At 59.5% G+C, this 10,923-nt stretch overlaps 1 protein-coding gene across 2 annotated transcripts; it reads right to left on the bottom strand.

The window, feature by feature from the left end:
- Positions 1-701: 701 nt before the first annotated feature.
- Positions 702-6,592, bottom strand: NPM3 (nucleophosmin/nucleoplasmin 3). Of its 2 annotated transcripts, none has more exons than XM_030569731.1 (6): positions 6,490-6,592; positions 4,314-4,399; positions 3,240-3,359; positions 2,467-2,555; positions 1,866-1,973; positions 702-1,576 (listed from the first exon to the last, which is right to left on the bottom strand). In XM_030569731.1, the coding sequence occupies exons 1-6, from the start codon at positions 6,551-6,553 to the stop codon at positions 1,453-1,455; spliced, it is 591 nt and encodes a 196-aa protein (XP_030425591.1). In that variant the 5' UTR covers positions 6,554-6,592; the 3' UTR covers positions 702-1,452. The 2 variants fall into 2 exon arrangements, with proteins under 2 accessions (XP_030425591.1, XP_030425592.1); XM_030569732.1 differs by having other exon boundaries at positions 1,472-1,576; positions 2,467-2,560.
- Between the last annotated feature and the right edge of the window lie 4,331 nt (positions 6,593-10,923).

Below are 10,923 nucleotides of genomic sequence, written 5' to 3'. Positions count from 1 at the left end.
CGCAGCTCTAACTCTGGACCAGCTGCCCTCCCCTTTCAGCCTAGCTCTCTCCTGCAGATCTCACCACTCCTCAGGGTGGGGATGGTGCTGCTGTGGGGAGCCAGGGGAGGGGGAGACGGATGAGCCAACGGGGCCCACCTTCCCCAGCCACCAGCACAGGGCTGCTCCGTGACCGGCCTAGATGGGCACAGCCCAAGCCAGGCAGCGTCATTAACAGCTACTCTGAGGGGCCAGAGTGGCAATGCCGGGTTCCTGCCCTGCGCTGCCATAGGAGACACGGCCCCTTCTGTGGCTGACCTCTCGCTCCCACGCCTGGCTGCAGGCAGGAGCGGCGTGGAGGCTGCGTGCACAGGCCAGGCCTGGAGGAAGGACAAGTGACCCTGCAGGGAGCCCCGTGGCCAAGCCAGGAGCAGCCTGGCATCTCCATTGAGTGACAACACAATAAGCAAGTGTTGGGAGAGATGGGGGCAGGATAGCTCAGTGGTCTGAGCATTGGCCTGCTAAACCCAGAGTTGTGAGTTCAATCCCTGAAGTGGCCATTTGGGAACCAGGGTAAAAATCTGGCTGGGGCTTGGCCCTGCTTTGAGCAGGGAGTTGGACTAGATACCTCCTGAAGTCCCTTCCAACCCTGATCTATGATGCTGCAGCAGGCAGAGCATCACGAGGAGATAACCAATCCCAGCCCACACCAACTGCGCAGCTGACACCCAATCAGAAACGTTTATTGCAAGGTGTAAATAGCCCTTTACAGAGGTGGGGCTTGGCTGGGGAACCCCTGATGGTCCAGCAAGGGGGGGAGAACCCAAAGGCAGCCCAGACCTGGCACGATCCTGTGACACCCAGATGAGGCCCCAGCACCAGTTGGCCCTGTAATGCACAGTGCACCACAGATGGATGTTGGATGCCAAGGTCAAAGGTGCCATATACACACCCGACACGACGAGACATTGCACTGGTGAAAGGAGCCTGGGGTTCTGGGGGGGTGGGGACAAGGCTCCCCCTAAAACTTCCATGTGTAAAGGCAGCAAATATTAAAAAAGGGGCTTAACACCCCTCTCCCCCCATGAACAGAAACTGACATGGGGAGAGAGAGATGCCACGGCCTCACTCAGCACTAGGCAGCCCCAGAATCGCAAGGTGAAACCGACCACTCTAGCTGCACTCCCCCGGCTCCAGTGGGAGGTCTGTTGGCATCTCAGGGGGTGCAACAGAGCAGGGCCGAGCAAAGGGCTGGTTCGCAGAGTAAGGAAACAGGGACCAAGCCCCAGAAACCCCCCTCCTGAGCAACCCAGGTGGGGCGCGGGGTTCGCTGAGCATGACACTGATTGCTTTGCTGGCTCGCCTCCAGGTGCTGGGGATGTCACTACAAAGAGCAGAGCCCCTCAGCATACACTGTGCCCAGTATCAGCCTCCATGGCCCTGTGCGGGTGCAGCTCACCCCAGTGCATCCCCTCAATGGGAGGGAGCCCCCCAAGCCTGACAGGAACAAACAAGCAGCAAACTGACACGTAAACCAGAGAAGTCCCAGAAGAACAGCCGTCCGGGGGCAGGGCTCCAGCCAGAGCCAGGGCAGCACCTGGGGACAAAGACAGAGGTGAGACTGGCAGCTGCCGCCCCCTTCACCCCCCACCACGCAGGCCCAGCCACTGCTTCCATTCAGGGCAGGGGGCGAACGCCGCCCACCTCGCTCTCACTGCCTTGAGCCCGAGCTCAGCCGGCTGCAACCCCGCAATGGAAGGGGCTGACAGGATGCCCCTCAAATGAGCTCTTCCATCGGGCCTCTGGAAGCAGCTTCCCTGGGCAGGAACAATGCCCCCCATGCTGCATGGCTCCCCCAGGAGCTAGGTCCGGGGTCCCCCCTGTACCTCCCAGCTACTGCCTCCTTCGCTGCTTCTTGGCTGGCATGATGGGGGTGAGCTCTTCCTCCTCCTCTTCCACGCTCTCCTCTTCCTCCGAGGGTGCCCTCCTGTGCACTGACACACGGACAGCCCCTTGTCACGCTCTCTGTGCGCGGGGCCTTTCAACACGGGGCGCCCTCTCCCCTCCCGGTTCTCACGGCTCCGCTACCCCACGGCTGGGACGCGCCCACAGGGAGAAAGCGAGGGGCCAGGGCCAGCTGCCTCCGGCACCACCCAACCAGCCCGAGCACTCAGTGAGGTGCCCGGGGGGGCAGCTCTGGGGCACGGTTATGGGGCCAGCCGCTCAACTGACCCAGGCTCTCAGCCAGGCGGAGTGGGAGCTGGTTGGGGCAGATAACAGCACTCAGGCATCAGACCCATCTCTGCAGACGCAGCCCAGCCACGTCACCTGTCCAGGCAGTGACCTCCCTGCAGGCGGTAAATTCCTCCCTATCTCCGCCCCCTGGCCTCCCCTGAACGAACCAGCTGCCGGGACAGAGCCCCCACTCGGCATTTCCTCCTGGGCCGCGTCCCCTTCCGCGCCGAGCAGCGCCCCCCAGCTCCTTACTGATCTGGTGCCGTCCAGAGAGGTGCACGGGGCCGGAGCCGGATTTCAGGTGGAAGGTCACAGGTGGTTGGAGCTGGAAGTTGTCCAGGCTGAGCTGGGAAGAGACAGCGAGAAGCAGCAGAGTCAGTGGCAGGGCCTGAGCCTGGGCTCCCCCACCGCAAGGAAGGGCTCCTGGCCGGCCCCGAACCACGTGATGCTTCCTGCTCAGGCTGCCGCGGCTCCCAAGGGGGCAGCAGAGCCAGCCAAAGAGGGCACCCTGCAGCCATGGCATTAAGGGCAGGGTGAATTTCAGTGACCGAGGAACCACGGTGCAGGGAAAGAACGTTAAAGTCAGGCCAATTCCCACACACACAGCCCCACCGATGCCTTTCAGTCCTGAGCCGCCAGCCCCCTGCTAACCAAGCACCAGGCTCTCCCGCCCCCAGCTCTGTCCTGGATCAGCCTCTCCTCCGATGCAGACAGGCAGCACAGTGACCAGCTAAACCAGACCCAGGGGAACCAGGGCTTTGGGCTGCAACCACCCTGCAGCACCACTGGAGGGGAAGGGGATTCCCACCCGCTGCAGTACCACTAGGGTTTATATCCTCCGTGGGCGGCAGCCGCTACAGGGTCATACACCAATAGCTGAGCAGGCCCGATTCTGTCCAGCAGATGGCAGCAGTGAGCACACCCAGGCCTGCTGGGTTAGAGGCTAGAGAACAAACCCACGCCCCACACACGTCCCCAAGCCCCAGCCCCAGCCCCAGCCCGGTCGCCCCACCAGGTCCTTTTACCGCAGGTTGGCACGACAGCTTCAGATTGGCCACTGGCACAGCAATCTCCTGGTTCTGACGGTTACGCCCCACGACTTCCACCACGTTGCATTCGTCCTTCGCGCCGTCTGTCAGGCAGACCTGGGAGGGAGCAGAGCGAAGAGTTAATGGGGCAGCCACCTCAGGGAGAGATGGTGCATCCAATCAGAGTCTGACTGCAAAGGGCGGCTCGCACTTGGACCAACTTGTGCCAACCCTGCAAACCAAGGTCCAACCCCAGGATCAGACCAGTACATGGATGGTGCAAGCAGCCACCGTGACGCTGCACGGGCCTGTCGCCAGGACACTGCCCCAGGGCACGAGCCAACCACTAACTGACCGGGCGAGCTGGGGACTTCCCGCAGCAGCAATTATTCCCTCACGGTCCACTACGGGTTTCTTGCACCTTCTGAAGAAGCTGGTGCCAACACCTGGCAAGCAAGGATGCTGGAGCAGAGACACTGCCGGCCTGGCAATTCCTTGGCGAAGTGACTTGCCCAAGGACGGACAGAAACTCACAGGCAGAGCTCACAGCACAGCCGAGGCTAGCACATGTCCCAGGGGGTTAAAACATGCCCAAGGAACGAGGGGCGCAGATAAATCAAGCAGACTGCACTGCAGCACGCGATTGCTCCCCCCAGCGCTCTAGAGGGACATGGTTCCCCCACTGCACTGCTCTCTCCGGACCGCCGGGCAGACCGCGCTCTGTGCTCAGACACACCTTCCAGGCCCGGTCCCTGGCCCGAGCCAGCAGAGGCGGAAGGATCCAGTATAAGGGGAAGCAGATACCTTGAACCGCCAGCTCTGCCTGAGCAGCAGCACTCGCCTGTAGAAGAGGCAGGACCTGACCGTGAGCTGAGGATCATCACTGAGACACAGAGCAACGTCTCCTCTCGTCCCACGTCCTGCCTCCACCAGAAGCCGCTGCTACAGAGCCCCATCGCGAACCTGAGGGTGAGCAGGAGCCGGGCGGGGGAGAGGAAAGGACAGCGCAGAAGCCAGCCAGAGAAAGTAAGTGATGTTAGCCCTGTCCGCACAGCCAGGGTTCCCTCTTACCATAGACAGGGCCAGGATATGCTCAGAGTTGTCATCTTCATCCACCTTAAAGGTATACGACCTGGTATTGCCCGTCAACTCGCAGCCTGGGGAATCCACGTGAGGCGTCAGTAAAAGCGAAGGAGCTGGCTGCTTCCTCCCAGAGAGCCATGGGGAGACACTGGGGCCGCTGACCCGGCTGAATCCCAAGCTCTGGCTGCCCGACATTCCCTCCTGTGGCTCTAGCTGGAGAAGCTGAGAGTCACCCCAGAGCCAGCTGCACTCCAATGCTCAGCGGAGCCCTAGCCCATCCGCACAGCCGGGAAGCATGGCCTGTGCCTCCTTTGGGAGGGGAGAGCAATGCAGACACCCCATGCTCTGCCTGGCTCCTTCTCCAAACAGCACCCAGCAGTTTCTCCCTGTGGGGTGGCTCCAGAGCCCAGCCCCTAGCACCTGGCTGAGATGAGCCAATGGGTCAGCAGACTGCAGGGAGCACCCTGGGCCCCGACAGCCCCCCAGCTATCGGGGGAGGACGCAAACAGCAATCGCAGGGCTGGGAGCAGCTGGAGAAAGGCACCACACGGTCCCTGAGCTCTCATAGATAAGGGCAAACTCACCGGCACTGCAGCCTGGCCCCCCAGTTCCTCCATCTCAGCTGGATCCCTCCTCCGCCCCACGGGGCCCGTCAGTGTCCCCCTAGCACAGACCCTCTACTCCAGCCAGGCCTTCCTCTATACCCCAGCCCCCACAAACCCCCAGTCCCTCACCCGCTTCCCCACCCTGACCTGCTGCCTTCCCTGTCCCACCCTAAATACGTCACCCCCAACCAAACTGCCTGTAAGCTACGCAGCCGCCTACTTACCGCCGTGCAGGCGCCCAGGGAATCCGCCCGGGGGCCTGCCGCAGCCAAGGGACGGGGTGTCCCTCCCCCAGCCTGCCACGGCGGCGCAGCCCAGCCCCAGGGGCAGCCCTCCCCCAGCCCGGCCCCCCACACTCTCAGTCAGAGCCCTCACCCCCTGCACCCAACCCTCTGCCCCTCATCCTCAGCCCCACCCCAGAGCCCGCACCCTCACTCCCTGCACCCAGCCATCTGCCCCAGCTCTGAGCCCCCTCCTACACTCTGAACCCCTTGGTGCCACCCATGGATTTTGTCACATGCACCAATATGAAGGTGATGTGTTCCACCTCACCTCCTCACTGGGGCACATCAAATCGTTCCCCACATGGGTGGGAGAAATTAGAGGGAACACTGCACCCAACTCCTCCCAGTCCCAACCAGAACCCCCCTCCAAACACCCTCCCCCCAACTCTGATTCCCTGCCCCCAACACACACAGACCCAGAGCTTCTCCCCTCACACGTGCGCTCCCAGCCGCAGGCCAGCTCCCCACGTGTGCGCTCCCAGCCCCCCTCCTAGCAGCCCCAGCGCCCCACGTGTGCGCTCCCAGCCCCCCTCCTAGCAGCCCCAGCTCCCCACGTGTGCGCTCCCCGTCCCACTCCTAGCAGCTCCAGCGCCCCATGTGCGCTCTCAGCCTCACTCCTAGCAGCCCCAACACCCCACGTGTGCGCTCCCAGCCCCACTCCTAGCAGCTCCAGCTCCCCAGGTGCGCTCCCAGCCCCACGCCTAGGCTCCAGCTCCCCACATGTGCGCTCCCAGCCCCCCTCCTAGCAGCCCCAGCGCCCCACGTGTGCGCTCCCAGCCCCCCTCCTAGCAGCCCCAGCGCCCCAAGTGTGCGCTCCCAGCCCCCCTCCTAGCAGCTCCAGCGCCCCACGTGTGCGCTCCCAGCCCCCCTCCTAGCAGCTCCAGCTCCCCACGTGCGCTCCCAGCCCCACTCCTAGGCTCCAGCTCCCCACGTGTGCGCTCCCCGTCCCACTCCTAGCAGCCCCAACGCCCCACGTGCGCTCCCAGCCCCACTCCTAGGCTCCAGCTCCCCACATGTGCGCTCCCAGCCCCCCTCCTAGCAGCCCCAGCGCCCCACGTGTGCGCTCCCAGCCCTCCTAGCAGCCCCAGCGCCCCACGTGTGCGCTCCCAGCCCCCCTCCTAGCGGCTCCAGCGCCCCCAGCCCCACTCCTACCAGTCCCAGCGCCCCACGTGCGCTTCCCGACCAGCCCCAGCCCCACTCCTAGCAGCCCCACCTCCCCACGTGCGCTCCCAGCCCCCCTCGTGTGCGCTCCCAGCCCGCCCCAGCCCCGCTCACCGAAGACGAACTTGCCGAGGCAGAGCCCGGCCTCCCGGCTCTCCAGCTGCAGCAAGGCGGCCATGGCTGCGCAGCAGGCCGGGCTGGGCCAAGGGAAGGGGCGGATCGGCCCTGCCCAGAGCCGGAGGAGCCGCCCCGGGGAGGGCCCTGGTGCCGCCTCCTGTGGGGAGGCTCCTCCCCCCCAGCCGGGCCCCAGGGAGCCGGTCTCTGAGGACCCCCCACCCCCAGCCAGCCGGGGATCTCAGTCCTCGCCGCGCCCGGCCGGCAGCCACCAGCCGGTGCGAGGCAGGAGCCGCTGTCCGCTCCCAGCGGGCTCCGGAGAGCCCAGCTCGGCGGGGACCGGACCGGACCGGGGGAAGCGGCTGGGCTCACCCCACAACCCTAGAACAAGCCACTTCTGCCCAGGATCCCTCCGGGGCGCAGCCTCCTAGCTCCACACACCCAAGTTTCCACTGCGCCCCATTTTCACACACGTTCAACTTTGGGGCCGAAAGTTTCCCGTGCTGGCTCCGGCCCAGTGCGCAGCAGGGGGTGAGAACCCCACTGGCAAAGTTGCCCCTCAACATTGGACCTCATGCGGCTCCCTCCTAGGTAAAGGCTGGCTTAAAATGCATTTGTGCTAATAGGGGAGAGTGGGTTCTCTTTGGTGGACAAAGTCAAATATAATAGATGGCTAAATCAATATCATCACAGATGTTGCCATTTGAATGTGCTCCGGGCCTCAGTTTCCCCATCTTAAAGACAGTCAGAGTTTGCTATTTGGCCTGCGGCTCTTTTCCTTGGGTAAGGGAACAAAGTTCAAAAGGGAGTTCCGAGGGATTGAAAAGTCACTTTCTGAGCATGTGAAAGAGCAGCGGGGGCTGCTGGGACAGGATGCAGGAGGCAGATTAGGAGAGGAAACTCAGAACACACACGCAGCTAAATGCAAAAAAAGGGAAAACAGGCTTGGCCTCAGAACAAGAGAAATGGCAGGAGGAAAAGCGCCTTTTCGGTCCTTGGTGCATTGTGCATGCAGCCGTGTTTCCGTGCAGCTCAGCCCCGAAGGGACGCAGCATGGTGTACACCGTTCCAGGCAAGGTGGTGGCCCTGGTGCACAAAGCAGGGACTCAAGCTGCAGGGAAGCCTGTCGCTGTTTTCTTGAATAAACTCCTGTTCAAGATGGCCAGTCAATAGATCAGGACCCTGATTAGTAATAATACCTAGCTCTTATATAGTGCTTTTCATCTGTAGATCTCAAAGCATTTTGAAGGTAAGCATCCTTATTTCCGTTTTACAGGTGGGGAAACTGAGGCACCAGACAGTTAAGTGACTTGCCCATGGTCACCCCAGTGGCCAAGCCAAGAATAGAATCCAGGTTTCCCAAGTGCCAGTCCAAAACCTCTGTCTACCAGGCCAGATTATTTTCCCTTGCTTTCCTGTAGAGATCCCACCTAGCTCTGCCCCAGCTCCCCAGCACCTCTCTGTACAGATTTAAAGAAACACTACACAACCTATTTATTCTGTATCTGTACTGGCTGAGCAGGCCCCGTTTCAATTGCAGGTCTACTTGACAGAGTAGCTTAGGACACACAGTTAATATGGCTGTCCTAACAGTGTAGGTGAGGCACAGAAATACCCAGACAAAAGCTTGCTCTGGTCAGATTCTGTGTTGGGGAAGCACCTTCCAAAGATTCAGTTGGATAATGCAGTCAGCGCTTCCTACACTAAACCTTTGCACCAGGAAGGACACTATTGAGTTAGTCTAAAAACCAGGCCTAAGAACTAAGCCTGGTTCGCCCACAGATTCCATGAGCAGCCTCAGACGGACCATAACATTAGGCCATGCCTCAGTTTCTCCAGGTGTAACGCAGAGGTATAACTCGCCTGGTGGGGAAGCTTTTCATTTAACAAGGCTTCTGCAGTTGAGCAGCTCTATATAAGAACGTAGGACCCGCCCAACTGGAACAGACGCAAGGTCCATCTAGCCTAGTAACCTGTTTATAACAGGGGGCAGCACCTGATATTCCAGAGGAAGAGGCAGAAACCCCACAGTAGCAGATGTAAGGTAATCTGCCCCCACAAGCCCATTAAAGTCTCATCCTAATGCCTGAAAGTGTGAAGTTTTCTATCCCTTGTTAGCATTAATGCTGGATATTCTTGTTATCCGTATAAGCATCCCACTTCAAAGCTAAATTCTTGGCCTCAACAACATCCAGTGGCCTTGAGTTCCAAAGTCTAATTACACATCATGTCAAAAGTATTTCCTTTTGTCGGTTGAGTTTGTCACCTTTCAATTTCACAGAACAGCTTCCAGGGTATTACTACTGGTGCTGTTAAACAGCTGCTGCGTTCTGCCGCAGAAGCGGCTGGAAGACTGGAGTTCAGTGGTAAATACAGTAATTACTGTATATACACAGCCTGACCCTGACAAAACCTGCATGCAGGACTCCAGCAGAAGGTTCCAGGAACAGGGTCGGGTGGGAGGGGAGGGTGAAGGTTTCTATTTTCAGGTCAACAATTTGTAGCTAATAAAAGTGTTAGCCGGTAGCAAAGCCTGTAAAGGACTTTAAGACCCATCCAGGCAGCGCTCCAGGAATCCAGGATGATGAGTATTACTCGCCTGTCTTGGCTCCATAGGATGCAGGAGTGGGTCTGCAGTCAGTTGCCACTTTCCACTGATCACAGGCCCTGGCTGCCTGTGGAGAGCTAAGAATGCACCCCAGGAACGAAGCGGCTTTGCTGGTGATTTAAAACCAAACGGCCACACAGTGCAGTTCCACCTCCTCGCTCGTGCCTCAGGGCACCCAGCCGGCTTCACAAAGAAAAAAGGGCCTTTCGAGGTGGACTCACTTGATTTAGCAGCTGTGCGGGGAAGGAGGGGGTATCTGGTGAAACGCTGTATTGGTAGTATTTTATTTCCTCTCAATAAAACCGGAAGAGTTATTACCCCGCTGGGACCCTAATGAGTTTTCCTGGTAACTGGCCTCTTGTGTCCGACATTGAAAGAGAAGAGACAGGGGTGTGCTGAGGGGAAGGAGGAAACCTCGGACTGCTGGGCATGCTGAGTGGGGGCAGTAGCCAACAGGCACTCACAAGATGGAAGACTTTGCTGTATGTCTCTTCCTGCCATCAGCGTGGTAGTTGAGCAGTGTAGCATGCAGATCCACAGCATCCAGGATGGTACGTCACTCCAGCTCCCCTCCCCTGATGCCAGGGCTTTGGCCCCGTGAAAAGGGAACCCACAGGGGCGAGGCAGAGCAAGGGAAGAACCAGCCTGGGCAGCGGGGAGGCAGCTGGAGGAGCAGAAACAGAAAGCTGAGGTGGGAGAAGGGAAAGTTGCCGGGACAGAGGCCCAGGGAATGTCAGTGAAACGAAGGGAACGGTTGGACTTGGCACCTTTAGGGAGAAGGGTGGCCTCGGGAATGAGGGATCTGGGTTCTCCTCCCAGCTCTGTCACTTTGTTGCGGTGAGCTAGCACAAAAACGCCAGGCCTCAGTTTCCCCGTCTGTAAAACACCCTGGTCTCTCCCACAGGAGTGTTGTGGGGCTAACGTCACTGCAGCTGGGCGAGCACTTGGAGAGCCCAGGACAGCTGGAACTGTGCAATGCAAAGGACTGGTATTACTGATCGCAGTGGTGCCCACGGGTAAGGGGGCCCAGCAGGACTGAGATGAGAAGATATGACTCTGTTCTCCTGGGGGCGCTGGCTGTGATAGGGTGAATCCGTGCGGCAGAAATGAGCTCACGCCACACTCCCTTTAGATATCGCATTCCCGCTGGAGGAAAAAGCCGCTGTTTGCTCCATTCCAGCTGGAGGCCGTTCAACAACATAGCTGAAGAGGGACGAGGAGCCAAGGCTGGCCACAGAAAGAGGCAGCACTTCACTGGCTGATGGTTATACCAAGAGGGTTTACGATGCTTGCAAACTCATTGGCCTTCCCTCTGCCATCTGGCTAATCTGAAGGGGTCATGCACAGGCGCTCTGTGGCCACGCACCCCAGTGCATTGGGGATGAAAACGCCAAGCGTTGCTTTTATGATCTCTTAAAGGGACACTGTCAAGCTGTTCGGCAGCCACAAATCTGACCTCCCCCAGCTAGGTTTTGGATTGAGGTGGGTTCACATGGTGCTTCCCCCCCACCCCATCTCCTTTGCCCCCCCAACCCTGTCTGCTCTCTATGTAGGACCTGCCAGAGCATGGGAAGTTTTCATAAGCATCCTGAGAACATGAATCAGCACAGAACAGCGAACAGCGCACAGGGCAGAGAGACCCTCGTAAATTTCCACAGACTGGCTGATCTCAGGAAAGGAGTAAGCAGAGGCATGCTCACATTGCAGGCACGGAGCCCCTGAGAATGTTTTTGTAGGGACACCTGGGAACACTTTATATAACCAATCTTATGGATTATGACAAGTCAAAGACATAAAATAAACATTATGCTTCTGACTTTAGATGT

The sequence above is a fragment of the Gopherus evgoodei genome, chromosome 7 (assembly GCF_007399415.2).
Source record: "Gopherus evgoodei ecotype Sinaloan lineage chromosome 7, rGopEvg1_v1.p, whole genome shotgun sequence".
Lineage (NCBI taxonomy): Eukaryota > Metazoa > Chordata > Testudines > Testudinidae > Gopherus > Gopherus evgoodei.
This window is presented reverse-complemented; position numbering and strand designations above follow the sequence as displayed.

Bases quoted from the DNA above. Each gene is read 5' to 3' on its own strand.
- NPM3 (XM_030569731.1), bottom strand. From the start codon at position 6,553: ATGGCCGCCTTGCTGCAGCTGGAGAGCCGGGAGGCCGGGCTCTGCCTC. The intron at 4,400-6,489 runs GTGAGCGGGGCT...TGGATTCCCCAG, and splicing joins CCTCGGCAAGTTCGTCTTCG to GCTGCGAGTTGACGGGCAAT. The intron at 3,360-4,313 runs GTAAGAGGGAAC...GCTCCCTCCCAG, and splicing joins ATATCCTGGCCCTGTCTATG to GTCTGCCTGACAGACGGCGC.